Source organism: Phaeodactylum tricornutum, chromosome 3 (genome assembly GCF_000150955.2).
Source record: "Phaeodactylum tricornutum CCAP 1055/1 chromosome 3, complete sequence".
Lineage (NCBI taxonomy): Eukaryota > Bacillariophyta > Bacillariophyceae > Surirellales > Neidiaceae > Phaeodactylum > Phaeodactylum tricornutum.
Window position 1 is genome coordinate 55,167 of NC_011671.1, and position 22,732 is coordinate 77,898.

General features: G+C 49.1%; 9 protein-coding genes across 9 annotated transcripts; 3 read left to right on the plus strand and 6 right to left on the minus strand.

Moving 5' to 3' along the window:
* Positions 1-188: 188 nt before the first annotated feature.
* PHATR_43804 (predicted protein) lies at positions 189-1,997 on the minus strand (the record flags this gene model as incomplete). Its single annotated transcript, XM_002186233.1, has 2 exons — positions 189-1,376; positions 1,469-1,997. 2 exons carry the CDS (start codon positions 1,995-1,997, stop codon positions 298-300), a joined length of 1,608 nt encoding a protein of 535 aa, XP_002186269.1. The 3' UTR covers positions 189-297.
* A 1,257-nt stretch (positions 1,998-3,254) lies between these two features.
* Positions 3,255-5,228, minus strand: PHATR_33106 (predicted protein; the record flags this gene model as incomplete). Its single annotated transcript, XM_002186234.1, has 1 exon — positions 3,255-5,228. The coding sequence occupies one exon, from the start codon at positions 5,226-5,228 to the stop codon at positions 3,255-3,257; it is 1,974 nt and encodes a 657-aa protein (XP_002186270.1).
* A 1,291-nt stretch (positions 5,229-6,519) lies between these two features.
* On the minus strand, positions 6,520-8,043 carry PHATR_33107 (predicted protein; the record flags this gene model as incomplete). The annotated part of the gene is made up of 1 exon (XM_002186235.1): positions 6,520-8,043. The coding sequence occupies one exon, from the start codon at positions 8,041-8,043 to the stop codon at positions 6,520-6,522; it is 1,524 nt and encodes a 507-aa protein (XP_002186271.1).
* Positions 8,044-10,574: 2,531 nt separating this feature from the next.
* On the minus strand, positions 10,575-10,781 carry PHATR_8543 (predicted protein; the record flags this gene model as incomplete). The annotated part of the gene is made up of 1 exon (XM_002186236.1): positions 10,575-10,781. A coding segment is annotated over one exon (207 nt), but the record flags the coding sequence as incomplete, so codon positions are not given.
* A 4,211-nt stretch (positions 10,782-14,992) lies between these two features.
* Positions 14,993-15,418, minus strand: PHATR_10437 (predicted protein; the record flags this gene model as incomplete). The annotated part of the gene is made up of 1 exon (XM_002186237.1): positions 14,993-15,418. A coding segment is annotated over one exon (426 nt), but the record flags the coding sequence as incomplete, so codon positions are not given.
* A 1,559-nt stretch (positions 15,419-16,977) lies between these two features.
* PHATR_33110 (predicted protein) lies at positions 16,978-17,421 on the plus strand (the record flags this gene model as incomplete). Its single annotated transcript, XM_002185956.1, has 1 exon — positions 16,978-17,421. The coding sequence occupies one exon, from the start codon at positions 16,978-16,980 to the stop codon at positions 17,419-17,421; it is 444 nt and encodes a 147-aa protein (XP_002185992.1).
* A 259-nt stretch (positions 17,422-17,680) lies between these two features.
* PHATR_33111 (predicted protein) lies at positions 17,681-18,898 on the minus strand (the record flags this gene model as incomplete). The annotated part of the gene is made up of 1 exon (XM_002186238.1): positions 17,681-18,898. One exon carries the CDS (start codon positions 18,896-18,898, stop codon positions 17,681-17,683), a length of 1,218 nt encoding a protein of 405 aa, XP_002186274.1.
* Positions 18,899-19,160: 262 nt separating this feature from the next.
* PHATR_43807 (predicted protein) lies at positions 19,161-20,788 on the plus strand (the record flags this gene model as incomplete). Its single annotated transcript, XM_002185957.1, has 4 exons — positions 19,161-19,259; positions 19,291-19,752; positions 19,957-19,962; positions 20,046-20,788. Exons 1-4 carry the CDS (start codon positions 19,229-19,231, stop codon positions 20,786-20,788), a joined length of 1,242 nt encoding a protein of 413 aa, XP_002185993.1. The 5' UTR covers positions 19,161-19,228.
* A 368-nt stretch (positions 20,789-21,156) lies between these two features.
* PHATR_43808 (predicted protein) lies at positions 21,157-22,701 on the plus strand. Its single transcript, XM_002185958.1, has one exon. The coding sequence runs from the start codon at positions 21,220-21,222 to the stop codon at positions 22,033-22,035; it is 816 nt and encodes a 271-aa protein (XP_002185994.1). The 5' UTR covers positions 21,157-21,219; the 3' UTR covers positions 22,036-22,701.
* Positions 22,702-22,732: the final 31 nt, after the last annotated feature.

Consider the following 22,732-nt stretch of genomic DNA (forward strand, 5'->3'; position numbering starts at 1 on the left):
ATTGTATACAAATATATATACGACATCCTCACATCAATACTAAAATTTATCATGCAACATGAAGCAATCGCGTGGTAACGATTTTGTGCAATGAAACTTACAGTTAAGTCGAGCTGAAGTTAAGCTTGAAGCGTTCGTTGACCAGCAATAGATTCCATTTCACATAGTCTCCGCCTCCGTGCCGAACTAACTCCCTTTTTGCCTTTTCCTGTTCTTCGCTTCTAAACTTTACGGAGAAGAATCTTCCTATGGCTTCGCTGTGCTGCTTCCATAAAGAGAAGACGTCCTGATCCGTAGTCATAACTTACATGCAAGCCCATCCGTACTCTCCATCTCGCTTTTTAGCTCGTTGAAGCCTTTGGTCAGAATTGCATCGAAGTCTTGGAATTGCTTCTTCACACCGTGACTAATGGAATCGTTTACAGAAAGAGAGTCAATCGAGCCATCACTAGAAAGATCGTCATCTTGACTTTGTTCCTCCAGCAGCCTTTGTTTACGCAAAGCTTTGCCTTTGCGTACGAAAAGATTATCTTTGACAGACATCGCTATTTCACCGACAATGGCTTCTCTTTGAGGTTTAATTCTTTGACAGTTCCTAAAAACTCTCTCAAATTTTCCTTTTTTCTTAGATCGCCAAGGTCGACGATCCGTTGAATGGCAAATCGGCGCCGTCCTGGAACTCTCCGAGGATTTATTGACCAAAGCTCCGCTCCTTTCACCTGAAAGTGTACGACCAGAGTGACATTCAATCAAGTTCACAATAGGAAGGGCTGCTTCCTCGTCGCGAATTTCCCATTCGACATCGCCCCCTTCTATTTCGTGCGCCGATGCCGTGTCGGGTGCACTTTTGTAGCTCAGCTCCCTTGGTAATGCCAAAAGTTTCACACACCGTCCTGGATGCACAATGGTTGCCATAGACAAAGACGGTTTCTTGCTTTGTGACAATTGGTTATCTAAATCGCCGAGGCCTGTATTGTTACTGTCCAGGATCTCGGTACTTTCCGACAAAATCGATTCATCGTTATCGAACATTGGATCATCCTCTGACTTGTTTCGACTAGCAACCCGGTTCCTACGCCTCATCCAAGAGACCAGCAACAACCCAAGGCTAACCACAGCGGCACCAGCAATTCCTATTGTTCCAGAATTAGAAATACCTCGACGGTTTATTTCTGGTGCTGCAGTACTGTCGGTGAGATCGATAGTTTTAGTCGGTGCAGGTGATGAGATATTGTTTGTTGTCAGTACAGTACCGGCGGTTGGGATGAAATTTGACGTTTGGTGCGCCTGTGGCACCGTCGATGGCCTTGACTCTGCACTGGGCGGGCCGCTTGGTGAGCTCCCCTCCGTGTCAAGCTGCGCATCGGAAGCCGGTTCTTTTATAGCATCAGGAAGCAGCGATTATGTAAGGGACAAAGGGCGCCCAAGCCTCGGACCTCTCGGAAGAGGAAAGAACGCCTTTACTTACCAGGAGCAAACAATTTGTTGGATAGCAGCAACGGGTAAACTTTCCCGCAAAGTTTCCTAATGTCTCCTTGGTTTTCGAACTCTATGCCTTCGTTGATAAGAGTCTGAAGGCATTCCTCAGCTTCGTCCTTCGCTGCTGATAAACATTGATCCTCGAAGAACGAGAGCTGTAAATCTACGGGCAGATGAGCAAAAGATTTGCCTTTTGGAAATTTACATTCAATACCGGCGAGCGGTATTTTCTTGCAATAGTCAAAAATGAAATCACCGAAGTCGTCCTCAGAAAGCGGTCCATAATTTGCTTGCTCCGCCAGCTCCAACTGACAATGGAACATGAATGCCTCTTGACCAAGCATATAGTCACCATGGAAGTACTTGTGTCGCGAACTCGATTTAGACTTGGATTTCAGTGATCGTCGCGGCCGCTTACCGAGCTTGGCTTTTGAGACGTCTCCCTTGATAGCCGAAGCCAATGGCAGGCCTAAACCAGCAAGTACGGAGAGGAGAGAGATGAGCGAAGACTGGGCCATTCTCATGTGAAGGAACGCTTTGACGATATAGAATGAATTCTCAAAGCGCACTGTTTTTGATTAAGGTGTGCTTTTCTCCTTCATGAAAGTAGAAGCAAATTCACAGTCAATGTTAGCATGTCGGAGGGACCCTAAAAGCTGTGTAGAGAGCCAAAAAATGAGAGGAACGGTAGACCGGTTGCTTGTATGCGTTGAAAAGGCTGAATTATACATACAACTATGCATAGATATTTGAATCCAATTTATGGAATCAACGCTTCGTGGGTCCGTATCTCTTCATTTCCAAAACCCGGAATGTGCCATATATATGCCTTTGGATGACGCCTTCTATTCTAAATCTCGTCCCTACGTGCCCAGGTTCGTAAGCCCGGTAGACAATCAATATCAGATCTTCGCCGAAGCTCCCCGCTTCGTCCGCAGAATACAAGTTCTTCCGTGGCGTTTCTGCCGATAGAAGCGACACATTGTATGCTATGCACTCTGCCTGTAAGTAGTTAACTATTAAGACGAATGCATCGCCGCCTATCAGAGGATTCACACCGTACCTGTCGTTGCATTGTTCGGCAAGGCATTTTTCATGTCGTACGGTCGCGTCCCTTCGAATTGGACCGGCACCAGCACCAGCACTTCTAGATTGGAGTCGTCTGTGCAGCGCTAAATATGATTGGGCAGGTCAATATCAAAGGTTAGCTTGTCTAACGCTCGTTCGCTCACAGACGGAACCGTTCAAGCCAATACTGACCATCCTTTCGTTGGGTGAGCTGCCGCTATTATGGTCGCAGACTTTCACCCGAAAATCGCTGGCGTGTTGACCGGTAACTGAAAGAGGCGGAGTCATAGGAGTGAGATTTTCATGTGGCCTCTCCTATCTGAAAAATCATTTTACCACTGGCTTTTTTTTAGAGAGAAAAATACAATGACACGGACGATTAGTACACAGTTGCAAAAAGATTCGTAGAGCAGTTCAAATTAAACATAATACGTACGAGTAAAAGGGATCTTAGACTATTGGAAAGATAGTAGCTTTCTATTTGGAAGTTCCGTCGTCCCAGAAATTGTCCCTGTACATGGATTTATGAGGGGAGGTTTTTCTCGTAGTTCCTCTTGAGTAGGCCGTGACTTTACTGTTAACCGGCCCATTTCCCCGGGTCCAATTCCGTTCCGCCTCGGCTTTCGTGGATACCAATACCGTAGCCGGCTTATGAATTCCTCTTATAACCCCCTCCAGAACAAAGCAGTTCGGGTTACCGTGGGTCTCTAGTCAGAAAGTCTCAAACGATCGTGCATGCGCGACTCTGTAGTCTTTTCCTTTTTTAAAGGCAAGGACTCTACACGAGGTGCGTAGTTTCGCAATGGACGACGCTGGGAGGGCGGCTGGGTGATCGCCGCACTCGGAAAGGACTCTACGCGAGGCGCGTAGTTTCGTAGTGGACGACGCTGGGAGGGTGGTGCAGTGATCGCCTCATTCGGTTCTGCTTGTTCATCGTCGGAGAACGGAAGACCGGGAGCTGCAACAGGTAGCGCAGAAGGCGCCAATGTTGGTGTTCTCGTAAAGGGAAGACCTTCAATGCTGCGAATGGCTTCAGCAGTATCCTCGCTTGGTCGAAAAGTTGGACTGTTGGTCGAATGTGAGGTTTCTGTAAACATAGATGAGTGCGTCGGACTGGTTGTAGGGCGGCGGGTAGGATTCAACACGGGTGGAGAGGTAGGGCTAAGAGTGGGAGTCATCGTCGGATAGTTGGTCGCCACCGTTGGCGAGACTGTGGGGGAAGCTGTGAGTGGAAAAGGCATGCCTTGTATGTCGGCCTGAGGCGAGGCCATTTGAGCGTTTCGGCAGAGAGATTGATCGAGGCCCACACTCACAATCATAGCATCGGGAGAATTGCTGTCTCCAATTATCGTTTCGCAAACCTGAATCATCAACACATGCCCCGAGTGTTGAAAGTTGTATTCGCCGAATTCTTCACCGACCTTGAGGCCCCCTAGGTTTGTGGAACTGTCGGTACCATCGTACTCGGTGATTGTCAAGGTGTTTCCCTTCTCTTCGGTACCGACATTGAAACCCTTGGCACGGTTATATTGTAAAAAGATTTGTCCTCCAACATCTAGGATCACCGGCTCGTTGGATGCAGCCTTGTCGTAGTCGACAAAAGCGGCGATTTTGTACAATCTGGCCCCGCCTCCATCCTCTTTCGGATCCACCGCTACGACTCGGTCTTTGTACCATCCTAGCACGTCGTTCTTGTGACCGTTGAAGCATTGGCGGGGCGTGTTGACGGCTAATCGTCCAAATCCCATGTACCCCGTTTGATCCCCATAGATTTGACCAGCTTCGTTGGAATGCATCAACCCCACAGTGTGCCCAACCTCGTGCATGAGAGCGCTCAGGCTGAGGCACCATTGATCGTTGAACAAGGCTCGCCAGTGACGAACACCGGCAACAGCTATCCAAGATCCGGTTCCGGGAGGGAGACAAAAGAGAATTTTGTCTCCCAGGTCTGTGATACTGTCCAAATTGTGTTCTTCCACGAGCTGCTTTTGCGCGGACTGAAAAATCGAGTCCACCGACTCGAAGCTTCCAAGCGTTCGGTCAAGTTTCAAATCCACAACGCCGTAAACACTCCGGATGAATCTGAGTTTTCCAAAAGAACAGGCATTGTATTGTGTGGGCATGGTAACCCCATCGTTCTCCAGACCATCCCCGAAGATCCCCCATTCCATATCAGCGGTCGAGTAGGTGGGCTCGGCATCGCGCGTGGATATTCGAACTACAGCTATAGTTTTGATTCCCGTCGTCCAATAATGGTTGGGGTCATCATCCAACGACAAGTGTCGTGAACTATTGGGAAGCTCGGGCAAGACCTGAAAGGTAGCTTGGGCCGTTGCCACGATGCCTTTCCGGGTAATCGAGGCACCCTCGATGGATACCAACAAAGTGCCGTTGGCAGCAGCGACCGCGTGTTGTTCCCAGAAGTGCAGTGGAAGATCTATGGAAAAGAGATCGGCGGTTTCTCGGTTGTCAACAATAGGAATACACGCGACCGTATTCGTAGACACAGCTGGCTTGCCGATGGTGGGAAGGGCAAGCAGTGTAGCGGAAAGTGTGATTCGACACACAATCGAGTCGGTACTTTCTTGAGCTGACGATCCAAGCCACGATTGTACCGACATTACTGTGCCCGTTAGCCATATGAGGAGGAGAATACGAGCGCACGCCGGGAGGAACTTCATGGTCGAACCTCGATTTTGCAACAAAAGTGACGGTTGGTGAGGAGGAGAAGGCTCGTGGTGCCAATGGGATGACGTCGTACCTGGTTTGGTTGGTGTTTTCCCGGTTTTCCTCTCGGATACGTATGCCGATGACCGTATACTGTCCTTTTCCAAAGGCTTATGTACAGATTAAATCGCCTTGCTTGGAGAACCTTCTTTACGACAAGCCCTATATCCCTTCCAAAATATATAGTATTGCCTACAACTCCGACCATTCCGTTGCACTCGGAAATTGACTATACTTATGAGAAACATTTAGACATTCACAGATTACAAACGAACCCAACAAAGATTTAGTCTCTATGTAGAAATGTGAGAAAATGCGAGTTCATCTTTTTATAATTAAAAACTTTTTCCGCAAGCTATTTTAGCCTCGAAAATTGTGTGAATAACTTTTTACGCGCAAATGGCTGCCACCAACAAGAATCACGGTGTTCCGTCGACCCATTGGGTCTCCTCCATCCCGCGCCGTTCGCACCAACACCGTCACCCAAGGCGACCACTGACTCGGGATGGATAGTTTCGTTCCTATCCAAATGACTGACGACGCGCGGGCAAATCTGTTTCAGGAATTTGACTATCCAGCAGTATCGTTCCAATGAAGAAATTTACAGCCACTTCGAAGAGAAATTATTACTCTGCTCCTCTCTAGTTAGCTTGACTCTGGGCTTCTACAGTTACAATAGAAAAGGGACTGTAGACGTAAAAATGTCGCTTTACCTTCAAAGCCCCTCTAGCTATACAGGCTCTGACATTGAATAGCTAATGTGCCTCGTATTTGTCATGCTTCTCAGAAAGAGGTTCATTGGACTCCTTTTGACTTTGTAAATACTTTTGAGCTTTTACTTTTTATGGCTTACTCGAGTGTACGTTTTATCTGTCGTCTACTTCCCATAGTCAGCCTGAAACTACCCTGCCTCATAAATCGTTGCAAGCCCAACGCGATCGTTTGGTGGCAATATGGACATGCAATGAGCCGCTGATTGTCAAAGAAGTTTACAGAGTTATAAAGCAGTACCTGGAGCATGGAGGAACCCCAGACGACTGTCACCCTTTTTTCGGCATCGTATGGTCTCCCACCCCTTAGCTCTGACAGATGTACAGTTAGCGTGAGAACTTCTCTCCAAAAGAACTGAACTATTCTTGACCTGCATGGTCGTGGTATTTTCCGATAAAGTTGATTTACTGTTTAGATCGCAATGACAAGCCGAATTTGCTTCGATCGAGCGAGACCAAGACCTCAAACAAATTTTTAAATTTTCGTTGTCTTGGCCGCCGTCAAAATGATCGCCTTGTCGATACTAAAGGAAGGCTTGTCATCAGGTTGCTGTACTTGGCCACAGGCGGAACCATCCAAGCCAATACTGACCATCAGTGCGTCGGGTGAGCTGCCGTTGCCGCTGATTTGGTCGCAGACCTTCACTACAAGTCGTTTGCGTGACGATTGATAGTTGGAAACCTTATTAAATGTTTCACCGGATCGGAAGCCCCCTAAATTCGTAGATCCTGATGTGTTTGCGGTGTCAGTAGTGACGGTGAGTAGGTTCTGTTTCTCTTCCGTGCCAGAGTTGAAAGCTTTGGCTCGATTGTACTGAAGAAAATATTCGTCACCGACGTTGATTAAGACCGGTTCCTTGCTGTTGGTCTTATCGTAGTCCACGAAAGTAGCCAGCTTATACACCCGAGGACTAGTACTGGGGTCGACTTTCATCGTGCGGTCGGAGTACCAGCCGAGCCTGAAGTTGTTGTATCCATTGAAACATTTGCGAGGCCCATTCGCATTCCTACGCCCGTAGCCCATCATTCCACTCACGTCTCCGTATTCGATGCCGTCCTCCGCGGAATGGCCAAGACTCATCGTGTGACCAAGCTCGTGTACTAAGCCCGTTAAACTCAGGCACCACTCGTTGTTGAATTGCGCACGCCAGTGACCTACACCGGCACTAGCGGCCCAGCTTCCTGTACCAGGCGGCAAGCACATCAGTACCTTGTCACCGAGACTCGCCACTGTGGAAATGCCTCGTTCGGCCTTGATCTGCTTCTGGACGGCAGTGACCAGATCAGATGCAGATTTGAAGCTTTTGATGGACTGGTTGACCTTGATGTCAACGACCCCTTCTCTGGTTTTACCCCACTTAAGCTTCCCAAAGGAGCATTCTTCATACTGCGACACAACAGTGACACCATCATTTTTAAGTCCGTTGCCGAAAATGCCATCTTCGAGCTGGGCAGCGCTGAACATGGGTTGGGCATCGGTGGTGGATATTCGAACGACCCCCAACGTTTTGGTACCAGTGGTGAAGAGGTCGCGGCGTTGTTCTTCGAGGCGTCGTAGGTGTCCCGGTAGCTCATTGAAGACTTCATACGCAGCTTTGTCCGAGACGACAAGCTGGTCTTCGGTAACATAGGCACCCTTGACGGCAACATACAAGCTAGCACGTTCAATGGAGGACATGTGTACCGCAAGTACTTTGGCAGGGAGATCCAGGGGAAAGACGTTGTCAAGTTCTTTTTCATCAACAATGGGAATACAAGATATCTGCTCATCTTGGTTGGCCTGGGAACGATCGTCGTTAATGTCCAACATTGTGCCAACAACAGTGACGCGGCAGGTCAGAACGTCGTTGGCTGCGAAAGGACGACGAGAATTGGAAGATCCTGTCATTTCGCTTTCGCTTGAAGCTAGGGCACCTCTTACCGAGCTAGCATACGCAATGATATTACTGTTGCTGGCAAAGAGGCTGGAAGCGACGAGGAAAAGACACCCGTGCTTCATCTTTTTTTGGTTTGTGGCTGATGTAACTGATGTGAAAGGAATTGTGAGAAGTTGGAGTCTCGAAGTAGTGTTTTGGCATTTTGTCGAATGTCTCTGAAAAGGATTTGGGCCGGATGTAAAAGGCCCAATTAAAAGTATTGCCAGCGTCATTTAAACCCTTCGATCCCCCAATTACATATGATATAAATATTTTTTAGAATATAGTAAATATGGCGGGAAATTCATTCGTACTTTTGCTACGTTTAGGAACTGGTAGGGCCAAACAACGAGTCCGGTTTCCACTATCGTTCCAAGATCTCCTGCCGGTTGAATCCTCAAAGACTTACAGTTAATAGCCGACTGATGCGTACTGACAGTCAAGCATGTTTTTGCACATAGCAGATAGAACACTTTCACATTGTTGCACCCGACCAAACCGTCCCAATGCACCGTTCAAACAGTCAAGCACAGTAAAAACCTGTGGAGACGGGTTTCACTCTAACGAACGCGAAAAGCCATTCCAGCAGCCTCCGGCGACCACAGATTTCGTTTTCAAAATCTATTTTGAAAATAAAATAAATATTCGAACCAGGTGGTCCGTTTCGCTGCGTTAATCCACCATCCAAATAATCCGGCGCGATGATCTCCATTTGCTGTCACGTAGGTCTTCTGTGAAACTTTTGACTGTGAACTATCCAAGCCTTCTTGGGGATTACGAGGTCGCACTCGAACCGGTTCCTCGGCAATTCCCACTGCTTGCCCAAGATTTGGATCTGTGGAAAATTCTGTTTCCGACACTGTTGTTGCTGAACCTCCAATTTCACTTTTTGGTTCGGAAGCGGATTGGGGCTCTGTTGTTGTTGCAATGGGAGGGCGTGCAGTGTTAGAGGCAGTGTCGTCTATTCCAAGCGATGGTGACGTGGATGGATATAGGTTTGAGTTCATTGACACCGTGTCTGTATTTGTCAGCCCCGATGGTCGATCAAAAATGCTGTTAGTGCGCATTGGGCCATCATGCGTAGCTCGCGGCGGATTCGGTGAGAAGGAGTCGTTTGAGAACATAACAGGAGTTCTTTTAGAAGGTCCTGATGGTGCCAAACTTGGAACTGAGGTCGGAATTGCTTGGTGAGTCACCGTGTGTTTGTCAATACTAGTGCCTTCGTGGTGATTTCTTGGTGCAAGTGTCGGCTCCACTAGCTCTGTAGGCTGTAGCGTTGTATACTCATTTGGGGCAGCAGTGCCTGTCGTGGGCATACGATCGAAAACACTTGCATGAAAGCTGGCTGCTCGACCGATGGAAGGTGACAGAGTTGGCTCAAAAACATCAGTTACCGTAGGATTTGTTGTAAGTCCTTCATATTGTACAACACCTTGGCCGACTCCAAAGGCGGACGCATTAGTCGAGGCTAACGTGTCGTCTCCAAAATTGTTTTGGCTTTCCCCAAATCCGAAAAAAGTGGTGTTTGGTGTTTCAGGAACATCACCAATTGCTTGATCGACCCCAAAGGCAAACTCATCGTCAACAACCTGACAAAAATGCCGAGTGTCAATCAAACACCACAATGACTCAGAGGAGCTTGATAATCAACACAACTTACCGTGTCAGTTGGTTCAAGCACCTCAAAATTTGTTTGGACTCTTGTCGGCTGACGGCTGGGGATCAGCACAGGATTTTCGATTTGTCGGCTTATTGGCTGGTCAGGAAAATGTGACGTTGGTACAGCTACTGGTATGGGGGCCCTTTCTGATTCACCAGTATTGGAATGTTCAGTGCTTGGAAACACTGTTTTTTGAGAATTTGGAAAGATGGAATGCTGGAGGGAGGGATATTCTGAAGTGGGATACAGTGTCTCTGGTGATATCACACCAAACAAGCCTAACCCCAAGGGAGGCGACTCTTGCGGCCGAACTGTCGGCGAATTGTATGTCTCATGTACCTGATATAACGCAGCACTGGCGTCCCCTGAAGGAACCGACGCTGGACTACTGACAACCCCGTATAGGGGAGGTAGCACCGAAGAAATAGATGGTAGATTTTGAGGAGAGTCTGCAGGCCAAAGTGACAGTGGAAAGAAGTTCGTAGGATGTGGGGGATAATTAGAAGACGAAAAAGCAGTAGGCTGCATCGTTTCCAGACTCGACGGTGCAAGTAAGGGTGTTGAACTGGGTGTTTCCCACAAAGCTGACGTTGAAGATTGATTTCCGGGTGGTGGAGGATTCATTTGCGGCGGGAAAGGGGATGTAGGCAATGCCGGATCACTTGTAGTCAGCATTTCTGCGAGCGCTGCTGCAGGGGCTGCCAAAGGCGAATCTTGGAGGAATACTGGAGCTTCCGATGGAGTTGGGGTAGTTTTTTCTATGGTCCCGTTGGTAGGAGTATTTGTCGGCGGCCAAGTAGGCAACTCCGTGGGCTGGCGTGTTGGATTGCGAGTAGGCGTCAGTGTCCGCAATTTGGTTGGTGGAAGTGTCGGTTCCGGTGTGGGGTTAAGTGTCGGTGACCGTGATGGAGCCTCGGTGGGTTTGCGCGTTGGAGTTTCGGTTGGCTTTTGTGTTGGTCGGTATGTAGGTGCACGAGTAGGCAGTTCGCTAGGAGGAGCTGTGGGTACCCTTGTTGGACTTCGTGTGGGGGGTAGGGTGGGAAACCTTGAAGGTCTGTTAGTAGGTCGATGTGTCGGTGCTTTCGTCGGCTCCGTCGGCAGATGCGTAGGCGCCTCTGTAGGTTTTTTTGTCGGGCGCAAGGTTGGTGGCTTAGAAGGTGGACGTGTGGGGCGCTGAGTAGGGACAGATGTAGAGGTCTCCCCACAAATCGATATTTGTAACCCCACACTAACCACCATATAGTCTGGACTCTTACTGTCGTTTGCGTCAAATTTTCCGCACACCTCCACAATCAACGGCTGGCCTGTACTCTCAAAGTTTTTGCCTTCAAATCGATCGCCAACCCTCAATCCCCCGCGATTTTCTGATCCACCGACAGAATCCTCGGTAATCGTAAGCATGTCTTGCTTTTCCTCAGTGTCAATGTTAAAGCCCTTGGCTCGATTGTATTGTAAGTAATACTGGTCACCAATGTTGACTACGACTGGCTCATCACGATCTGCTTTGTCAAAATCGACGAACGTGGCCACTTTTACTATTTGAGGCTCATGTCGAGTTGGATACAACGTCAGATGCCGGGAACTGTAGAATCCGAGTTGCCAATTCTTATGACCATTGAAGCACTTCCGTGGCCAAACAGGATTTGTATATCCAAACCCCATGTAGCCAGTTTGATCGGAATAAGTCTGACCGTTTTCATTGGAATGACTCAAGCCAAAGAGATGACCCATTTCGTGCATTGTGGCCGTGAGACTGAGGCACCAGTCATTATTGAACTGGGCCCTCCAGTGGCCAACACCAGCACTGGCAGCCCAGTTTCCTGTTCCAGGGGGCACACAAACAAAAATCTTTTCCGCCAAGTCTGAAACTGCGGCCAGCCCTAGTTCAGCCTTCAGCTGCTTTTGGGCTGCGGTAACAAGAGCCCCAGACGATGCAAAATCTGCGACACGGTTGGGCATGCGCACTTCGACCACTCCAGAATCGGCAGGGTACCAGTGAAGCTGATTGAACGAACACGCCTGGTACTGTGTGCGCATGGTGACTCCGTCTCCAAAGATTCCCTCCTCTAGCTCCTTAGCCGTAAAAGTTGGCTCCGAGTCTAGTGTGGAAATACGTATGATGGCGAGACTACGAAAGCCGACCTCGGGGTTCCCCGGTCCTAAGGTTCTTCTCCGATGCCCGGATGGCGGATCAATCACAAGATATTCGGTCACATTCGTCAGCAGGACTGCATCGTCAGTTAGAGCTGCCCCGGGAAGTGACAAATAGAGCTCCGATAGGTCAAGGGCACTTCGGTACCGTGATACAATATGAAGTGGCAGATCGAGCTCTAGAATATCGTCAGATTCTAGACCATCCGACAAAGGTATACACGCAATCTGTTCCTTGCTTTTCCCTTTCCCGTCAGCCAGCGAATAGAACGTGTCGATTACCGTCACTCGGCAAGTGACCACCTCTAGATCGGATGGGTGAGCGTCGCTGAATATACCGAGATCTCCACCGCGTAGCGTTCGCGAGTCGGCGTTTTCTTCAGGCAGCAACAGCGAACGACACACGGTTCCCTGTACCAGCAAAACTGCTAAAAGTTTATAAGAGGATTTCATATCATCTGCAATAACAACTTCTGCTGGGTAAGCTCAGGTAAAGATAGAAGATCAGTAAGCCACCATACACACAATGAATTGGTTGCAGGGTAACCGACCTTCGGATAGCTTAGTCGAGGTCCGTAAGCGCCGTCCCAGGATACCATCTGAGCAGATGACTGTCTTTGTGAGCGACTAGTAGTCCCAAGTGACTCTCTCTTCAGGAGGGCTTAGATGTTTTTCCCAGAAGCATTTCATAGACAGATCTACGACACTAATCGATATACAACTTGAAGGTATTTTCCTTTAAATCATCCTGAAATTCAAAATGGATGTCCTACCCACGCTCAGTTTCGTTCACAGAAAGTACTCACAGTAAAAGCACACCGGTTCCTGTTCCAACTCTCTAAAACTGTGACTCTCAGCCGATTGCATTGCTGTTGCCTCTATATATTATTTTCAAACTTTTAGTAGTCATTGGAAAATTGATAAATTTCCTGAAGCCTATAAACAGCACGAAATCGTCGACGTTAGGGTTACAGTTGATAGGGTAGGTTATCTTTGGAGTGACCACCAGGAATGTCCGGAACATCCGGGTTTCCTGCGTGGAAATAAATCATAGAATTTTTTTCTCCGCTTCAAACAACTCCTCAGCCTCTTAACCTCTGCATTTTTTATCTCATATGAGCTGGGAAAAAGTAAGACATGTCCGAGCGCGAGCCAGCTTCAGAAAAAACCAAATTCTTCTTCAGAAGATTGAATTCTTCTGAAGAAGATTGGATTCTTCTGAAGAAGATTGGATTCTTCTTCAGAAGATTGAAATCTTCTTCAGAAGATTCAAATCTTCTTCAGAAGAATCAAATCTTCTTCAGAAGATTTCAATCTTCTTAGCCCTAATCGAAGAAGATAATTTCTCTGTCAAAACAGATACCGTAAGATCCGTTTCACTTCACAGTCAGTGAGCGTGAAAAAAATCTCAGTCAAGAAAACTGCTGGCGTTATGGTGAAAAACCTTGCGCGTGCTTCTTTGCAAAGGCTAGCTAGAGCGGTTAATTATTGCTGTGTTTCGTGCGAGATAAATTGATTGGTAGGATCGGCTCTTGCAAACCGTCACGCTAGACGGGAATCGTTAATCTTTGTCCAGATCGCATAACATACTCGTGCGACTCGCGCGCCGATGCGTCTGGCATAGCCAACCAGTCCCAACAAAGCACCGTCAAACTCCCGCAGCCGCAGCGTTTAGGCTCTTGTATTTTCGTTGTTGCCAAAGCGGTCTCCATGACGGTCGGCGTCGCCTACGAGGATCCATCGGTGTGGCTGGACAATCGATCGAGGCATCTTGGGTCGTGTCAGTTTGAATGACTGTTGTGTTGACGTTGACTGGCTCCGCCTTCAACCAACGGACACACAGTCCAATATTTTCAGTCCGTTCACAGTCAGTCTGACCTTTGAGGTGATACAAAAAGGATCACCATACTCTGGCACCTTATATTTCATGACAACGAAGCCATTCGTGATCATACGCCTCCAGAAGCGCCTTGTTGCAGGCAATTTTAAATAATTTTTCCGAACGGAATTACATGGAGAACATGAAACCATTTAGTCGGGGTAGGGTTGGCTTCTCAAAATAAGGACATCTAAAAGTTAAGGATTTCAATTCTTCTGAAGAAGAATAATTCTTCTTCAGAAGATTTGATTCTTCTTCAGAAGATTGAATTCTTCTTCAGAAGATTGAATTCTTCTTCAGAAGATTTGATTCTTCTTCAGAAGAATGAATTCTTCTTCAGAAGATTTTAGGACATAAAAATATGTCGCTCACAACCTGGCCGAGCCGGCCGCCTCACCATAGACTTCATTTAAAAACGCTAGAGTAATCCTGTAAACTTGAGCCCTAATCAATGCATATAGAAAAAGATAAACAAACCCGGATATTCCGGACATTCCAGCTAACAATAAGTAGAAAAATTGGAAATACCGGTGACCAGATAAAGTAGAACCTACTTTAGACCATGTCCTAAGGAGAAATTCATGGTAAGTTGTGCAAATGCTGACTGTGAATCGCTTTGTGTTCCAGGTTTGAGCTTGCTTGTAATCGATTCTGATCTCAAGCTCAATCCTATAGATTTTTTGGAGATAAAATGATGGCTCCTCCGAAGCAATCTGCCAGCCTGTGTAAGCATTGAGGCAAAGACGGGGACAGTTTGAGCGGCGTGAATGCGGCTACAATACATTCACACCTTGGTTTAAATCCGGAACCGTTTCGTGTGCAATCACGGTCTTCCTCAAAAGAAAAGAAAGAATCGCTAGAGTAAACGAATGGAGGAGACAATGATGCAATCTTCGGCACCACTGCCTTGCGACTCCGGCCTTTGTCGCTCGTCAACATTTCTCTCGTGGACGGTGTAGTGAATCAAAACGTTGTCCAATTGCTGAGTACAGCCAGACTCGGTATTCGACAACCGTGTCCCCGCCACACGAACCGCACGTTCGGCATGGAACTTGCCTTGCCGGCTTTTCGCCGTTTGGTATGTACTACGTACGTCCATGGCCAACACCTGCTGTACGCATTCGAGAAAGTCTCGGTAAGCGTCTTTTCCCCGATAAAACTCGAGCGCATTTGGATTGTCGAATAAAATCTGCAGCAGTTCCGAACTGGCAGCGTCAATAATTTCCACGGGTCTTCGAGTAACAAGACCTTGTGAGACCCAGGGCGGTAATTTTACTGACAGTGGGTGGTCCGAAACAGTATTATTGGATTCAATCTGTCCCGGCGCATCGTAGGTTGGAACGTAGGGTTTCACGTCGAGCACGGGTGTGCCGTCGACTAGATCCAACCCTGACACATGCAAGGAAGTGACGTGTACTGTTTTTTGGCCGGAAACGTATTTGGGGGCGGTCTCTACCCGATCTAGTCTCACCAGAGTGATACCAATCGGATTGGGTCGATGTGGGGAGCGCGTGGCCCAAACTCCGACCTTACCACGCCCACCCAAGGCGGGTGGAGATATTTTGGTCGGTTGCTTCCTTCGGTGACTCGGACGCGTGTTGAGATGAAACATAAAGATAATCCAGACGTGCGAGTAAGCCTCGAGGCCATCCACCACGTGATGGGCTTCCGGCAAGGTGACTTCGATCTTTCCCCGGGCCTGTGGTGCCAGCAGTCCTTGGCGCGGCGTCCCGACACAGAGACGGTAAATCGAACGTACCGTCCCTACGGGTCGAACCGACCAAATACTGGCGGACTCCTGCGTGGCATCCGTCTGCGCTGGATGAGCGGTGGACAAAGTCTCATCGTGCGGAGAGGCGTCTCGTGCACTGGCAGATCGAGTCCGATTGTCGTCTTTGTGACGAGTCTCGTGATGGGGGCGATTGTGGTCACGTGGGAGCCAGCAATAGTGGTAGCAGTACGTATACGTCACCAAGGCAGTAAGGGTGCAGCAAACGGCAGCCTCGACCAAGGAAAAGGACGATTTCACCATGCCACTCTACTCTGTGCGGTTGACATCTACTTCGACTCGGAAAGTACGAGACTTCGTCGTGTGGATTTGCGCTTAGGCATCCCATCGTTCGGGAAACCGTACTGTGGGAATTCCCCTCCCCCCAGTCAATCAATGACAAGCTTTTGATTTTAGGTGGGCGTCCTTTTCCAGGGCCTATCGAAGAGAGTCTGTGCAGTCTTTCTTTCCGAAAATACAGAGCACAGCACGGCGGATCTAGAAAATTTGCGCTTAGGCATCCCATCGTTGGGGAAACCGTACTGTGGGAATTCCCCTCCCCCCAGTCAATCAATGACAAGCTTTTGATTTTAGGTGGGCGTCCTTTTCCAGGGCCTATCGAAGAGAGTCTGTGCAGTCTTTCTTTCCGAAAATACAGAGCACAGCACGGCGGATCTAGAAAACGGGAATGGAACATAAGTGCATTCTCACTGTCAAGTTACTATTTTCCTTTTTTACACTTAATGTGGAAGGGTCTACACTTATATAATTACTGTTACCAGCAAACTGAGAAAGTCTATGGCCAGTCAGTCTGTCAGTGGGAGAGCTTCTTCTATTTCGCATCACCAGTGTCCCATTCAAATTGACAGTTAGCAGGATTCTGTTCTTATCCTAAAGACACTCTACGAAAGTTTCGCTTTCAGCAGAGAACCCTTCTTCCGCACTCATAGATATACTTGATTGTGACTTGGTATTCGTCACAATCAAAGAGGGATTATCTGGGTCAAAACTGAGACTATGCACGAGGTTCCTCGAAGTTCGGGAATATCCGAAACGGCAGTTTTTTGCTCTGTCCCGATTCACCATTCATATGTTATCATTGCCTAATGCTTTCGTTTGACCAGGTGAGGCTACCGTGATGATGCTTCAAGCAATGAAATTCACCGGTATCACGTCCGTTGCATTTTTCGGTCACTTTCTCCTGTCTACTCATCGGTCGTCCCGGCGATGGCGACAACGAACGACCTTCTCTTTCACGTTCGTCTTGGCTCGAAGACTAATTTACGGCAGCTCTCCGCAAGCACAACAAATCCTCTGGTACGTCTTGCTTTGGCAGAGATTGGCTGCCAAATACAGGTACACCATCGCAGGCAACGATCCGAATAGGCAGGTTTGCTCTATTCGGTATGGCATCTCCAAGGCAGGAAATAGCAAGTGACTACTATGATAGAACGCCACTGTCGCCATCTTTCACTCCCAATCATTATTCCGTCCTTTGTGGGAGAGGCAAGAACTGTTTCGGTTCCATCGGCAATCGCCGATTTCGTGTGACTGTCAGTATGTTCCTTGAACGATACACGGCAGCCAACTCCAAGTTGGTCAGATCAATCATGGTATCGGACATTATCGACACAATTCGATCAGCCGGAGGCGGGTTCGTCAAGTTCGACGGCGGTAGATGGTGGGAAATGAGCGATGCCGTGGCCCGGGAAAAAGTCGGTGCTTACATTCGGGACTGCCTGCATACCAAATACACGTCCGCAGCCAAGTCCAAGATGGCACGACGCCGAGCGCGGCAAAGAATGCAAAAAGAGGAGCAGAGGAGGGGTATAGAGGAGGGCAAACATGATTCTTGTTCAGACTCGCAACGGCGCAACCAGCATCAGTCGAGTAGCTCACATTGTGGGCATGACACAAAAGACAACCGTGACGCGCACGACGACAGTGACAACAAAGCCGACTTGACGGACATATGCCCATACGGAGGAGTTGTTGGAGTTTGAGATTTCTTCTTTTTCTACTTTTGGACAACGCCGGGCTACACCAAGTCCTTGCATTTCTTGCAAAATGCTGCCGGTACCCGTAGCCTCTAATATAACACTCGCTGCTGAGTAAAAATAGGCCTACAATGCCCAAACCGTACCGAGATGTTTCCCTTGATCTCGAAAGATAGCTTATTAATTTTTGTGTATTGGTACAGCTTGAATTTCCGTTCCCAGCGCGGGTGGGGACAACGGGTGTGAAATTCGAGGAAATTTGTCGCTAAACCCAAAAGTGTGCCGCGACGCCATGTGAGCGTAGTGCGTGAAAAAGCTGGAGGGAATCTTGGACGGATCCACCCATCCCGCGACGTTTCCAGGAGCGATTGAGCTCGAGCAAGTGTACATGGTGTTCGAAATAAAACTGATCCACCAGAGTCTGGAGAGTTTCATCGTGAAGCAACTGTTGCACGAGGGGCCATTCAACACTAGGCGTGTCAATGTCCAGCTTGACAACGACAAAATCGTTGGGCTCAAAATTTTCGAGAAGCATGCGAAAGGGGTTGCGCGGACTGTCGGGGTCCGGGTCGACCGGAACGTTGATCCAGTGGTAGGCGGCTTGGAGTGCGTTGGGTACGAGCCGAAAGACCTTGTCCGGCACGGTAGGTTTGACCTCGTAGGAATAAATGTGATCAAAGGGCATACCAAAGCGGTGATACATGTTGGTCAAGTAAACGGCAGGACTAGCGTGGTGTCCGTGAAAGTCCAAACTCGCGCCCATATCAATCAAAACGGTACGGGATGTGCGTGTGAGGGTCCGGCAAATGGCGGCAAAATCGTGCACCATGTAATCCAGGGAGAGCATCCGGGGTTGATCCTTGTTTGTGGGGTCCTCACAAATACCGGGATGGCGCATCGGTGCGAACAGGGGTTCTACCATTCCCATACGGGTAGTCTCGGAGAGCTGTCCGCTAGGGAACAATCCGGACCAACCGTCGGGATGTAGTTGCAGTGTATCGCACACGGTAGGATCATCCTCCACGATCTGACGAACGTCCGGGACGGCGGACGTAAAGTTCTGTACACGCGCCGCGTAATCCCGGACTTCCTTTTTCCACGCGTGCAACGATTTGTAGATTGTCGATTCGGAGGGATCGTTCCATATTGTACAACCCGCTGCACTCTGTCCGTGTGATGTATCGTAGCCGAGCCGCTGCGAGTGCTGGAGAATGTAGGTTTCCGCCGATGCTGGACGGTAGGCTTTGTCGGAGGGTTTGGACGTCGGCACGTAGGCGGGTCGATGCGGCCAGACAATGGGATCGAACGATTCCGATGGATTGTGGAGAAGACTGATCCAGAGACGTTCTTGACTGAACGCGAGGAGCGTCGCGACACACACGGCCAAGCACATTAAAAGAAAGGTTGCCGTTTTGAAAGACCAAGCCGACGATGTCAATGACGACGCAATACCGAAGCTCTTGCGACGGCCAAATCGCGTCATACTTGCAACGACGGTGGATGTGGTTGACGCCTCGGGGAGGAAACCGTTGTGGAATGTCAGGTGCGGTACAAACAACTACGACTCTTGCGATAAAAGCGGACGTCTTTTTGCAGCGACAGCGAAAAGTTTGTACAGGGCGGACCTCGATTGCAAGTGCCGATCGGGTGACAATCTTCCGGACTGTATTGGATCGAGCTCGAACCGGTCCGCGATTGGAGTAGCCTATGTCGTTCAGGTCAATTCTGCCGACCATATGTAGAAATGGCTTCCTCAGTCACAGAGCTTTCGATCGGCACCGCATCCTATTCGTCCACGTTGCAACGACAATCAATGCCGTTCTACCGCGCCCTCCTGTCGTATCGTCCCCATTGGTGCAACTGCATCTCGATCAGCGTCCACCGCGCTGTCGGTCACTCTGCCTCTCATTCCCGCCACGGATCAGTGGGGCAATTGGGCCGTCTTCACGGGGACCGCCGCCGCATCGCCTTGGCTAGGCCGGAATACAGCCGTCGGGAAACTACTCGGTGCCCCTGTCACCGCCATGGCCTCCGTCTTTCTCTTGGCGACCGTCGGGGTCCTCGCGCCCGGTGGCAGTGAAGCCGCTCGTTCATTGCAGATTCTATCCCTCCAACTGGCCACGCCGCTCATTCTACTCGGTGCCGACCTCCGCAACGCCACGGCCCGTTGTGGGCCCCTCCTACTTTCATTCCTTACTGCCGCCACGGCCACCGTCCTGGCCTGTATCGTGGGATGGAAACTCACCGGCACGGCTCTTACCAAGGCCCTCGGGAGGGACGGTTTGGTGATTGCGGCCGCTCTCATGGCCAAGAACGTTGGAGGTGGAATCAATTACGGTACGTGATCACGATTGTAACGTTAGTGCAAGAGGGGTAGTGACTACTGTATTTTTGTCACGCGGTGGGTGGTGGATTCTACGGTACCTACACGATCGAACGAAACCCTCAAAATGAGAAATGCCCAACGTTACCAACGATGCTTTGATCTCTCACGCACCATTTGTTTTTGCTTGGTTTCCCCTGTCCGTTGTATCGTCCCAGTGGCAGGTAAGTACTCGGACGATGAATTACGCTACCGGCTCTTGCATGTAGCCTACTCTTGCTCAAACGTAGTTCCGAATACCATTTAGTTTGCCGATCATTGGGGGCCAGTCCGACGGCTGTTGCGGCTGGGCTTTGCGTCGACAACATCTTTGCGCTTGTATACTTTCCAGTCACGTCAGCCCTAGCGTTGGGGCGACCAGATGTGGAGGCCACGCGTGCTCAACGAGACGAGAATCAAAACGAATGGACGGATAACAGTATTATTCGCCAGCGTGAGACAAACCTTACCGACGCATCCATTTCGGTCGAGAGCACATCCACGGTATTATTTTTGGCGGCGGCCTTGCTTTGGCTTGGCGAACGGATCGGTGGAACGGCCGGCGCCTTGCCGACGTGTACCCTGTTGACGGTCGCACTGGCCAGCAACGCTCCCCGATCTTGGATGGCGCCGCTCCAACCGGCGGCGCACGTGGCCGGAACCCTCGGCCTCTATTTGTTCTTTGCAACCGCAGGGGCACCGGGAATTGCCGTCGCTGAATCCGTCAAAGCTTCCCTGCTCCCGCTTACGGCTTTTTTGGGATTACTGTACACCATTCACGGTTCACTACTGACGATCCTAGGCAAATGGGGTGGCCAGCGCCTGGCATTTTTGGCACCCCAGCGGTTGCTGGTGGCGTCGTCGGCAGCCATTGGAGGACCAGCGACCGCCGTCGCCCTGGCGCAAGGGTCGGGATGGACCACCCTTCAAGTTCCCAGTGTGCTAGTTGGAAACGTGGGCTACGCTATCGCTACCTTTGCCGGGCTGGGCTACTTTCAACTTTTTCGCTAATAGACACGACGGTATCTATAGACAGAGTAGACTGCTTCACCTCGTAGTATCCCGCTCTCTCAGGTGTGTGAAAGGGGTTTTTGTTGATCGCATCATAGTCCAATGCCGAGAGGCAGGGGGAGAGGGGGGTTCGGCTGGAGTCCAATGATAGTTCTATGTTGTGTTACTCCATCGCTTGCTCTTTCATTTTACGAAAAGATCGTGAACTACCTTGAAATTTCGAATTTGTCTATGCGACATTTTCTATTTATTAAGAAATTGCGTCTCCGACCATGATCGCTCAAAAACGAATATTTAGACATTCGCAACACCGAAAGAAAATTTCGTTGACACGAAATAGAAAGCACCTCCACTTCACAGTCATCAGTGTCGTCTTTATCTTCTGATACAGTTCAGCCTTGTCCGTTTCCACCGCAGGCAGCGTATTGATCATGTTTGGTTGGTTGTGGAAGAACGTCTTTGGCGGCGAGGACCTCGAGAAGAAGCCCAAGGACGTTTCCACTGATCAAAGGGGGCATGCCGTACCCAAGTCGACGCTGGTACCTTCCTCTACCGAAACGGGGGCGACTCTGTCTTCAGGTACACCAGTAGTGTCGCCGCCGCGATCACAAAAAACTTCTGTGAAAGACCCACAAACTTCGTTGACGAAAAAGCGCATGTCCGAAAGTCAATCGTCGTCTGGAGGAAAGAAAGCGAGAACTTTGATTTCATCACCGGCGCGCAAACCGTCCAAGAGCGACCCTGTTTCCGAGGCGTGGGAAGCGAATTTTGCCAAAGTGAGAGAGCTTTTCGAGTTGCACCACTCTCTTGAAAACTTTTCAGCGCATTGCAAGGATGACACGCTAGTTTCTTGGGTAGAAGATCAACAGAAGCAGTACGAAAACGACAGAGCAAACAGCTCCTTCAAAAAGAGCTTTGTTGCCAGAAATCAGTTTGTTCGGCTTGTCGATATTGGTGCCATCCAGTTGTTATCCCCTCGTCAAGACGTCACGATAGACAGAGACTTTGATGTCATGCTTGGCAAACTCGCCGCGTTCAACGAGACCCACAAGGACGCTTTGGTCCCTCCACAGTTTGAGGACCAGGAACTCGCCAAGTGGGTCAAAAGTCTCAGGAGCAAATGGGGGCGTTTGCGTCGCGGCACAAGCTCCAATTTTTCCGTTCACCAGATGGAAAAGCTAAACGCGATTGGTTTTGAATTCACGTGTTCTCGGGGTCGCCCGCGTGACTTCACCAAAAAAGAGTAGGAAGGAGACAACACCGTTCGTAAAGGCGGTTGGATTCAACAGATGAGAGAGGCGGGCAACAGGTCTGACGGTAGATGGATGAATCCCAATTTGACGAATAAGGTTAGATCCAAAGAATCAAAAGTAAATGCAATGCAAATTAAAACTTGTAAAGAATCCCCAACGTGAAGTATGCTACTACCGCCGTCTCCCAAGGGATGGGCGAAAATATCGATGTCCAGCAGATCTACCTTCACATTAATTTTCATGGAAAGGCACATTACAATTTTAAAATGCTTGACAAGTGAAACCTTCAACGTACGCAAGCATTTCGAGTTATGATGTATTCCGCACAAAGTGCCATACTGCGGAAATATTCAAACGGTGTATGCTTGTCTGGAATCCCAATCTCACAATCGTCATTGCTGACCCAAACGCCACCTTTTTTTATCCAGCTTTTCTCCGACAAAAATTGCAAAGGAAGCTGGGGAACAGAAATCCCTGAAGACGTCTCAACGTGCTTCGCGTAGTATCCTTCGCTTGACTGTGAGGATTTCTGAATCAAGTCAATCTTGTTTTTGGTTGATATTTCCGTCACTGCTCTTGGCTTCCCTTCCTTTTGTAGGTTGGCTCACGGACAATACCTTTTCTCTAAAAGGAAGAATCGCATTCTTTTGATGGTGGCTGGCATTTACATAGCAGGTCCCACTGCTACCAC

Excerpts from the sequence above, each read along its gene's own strand:
- PHATR_43808 (XM_002185958.1), top strand. The coding sequence starts at position 21,220 with ATGTTTGGTTGGTTGTGGAAGAACGTCTTTGGCGGCGAGGACCTCGAG.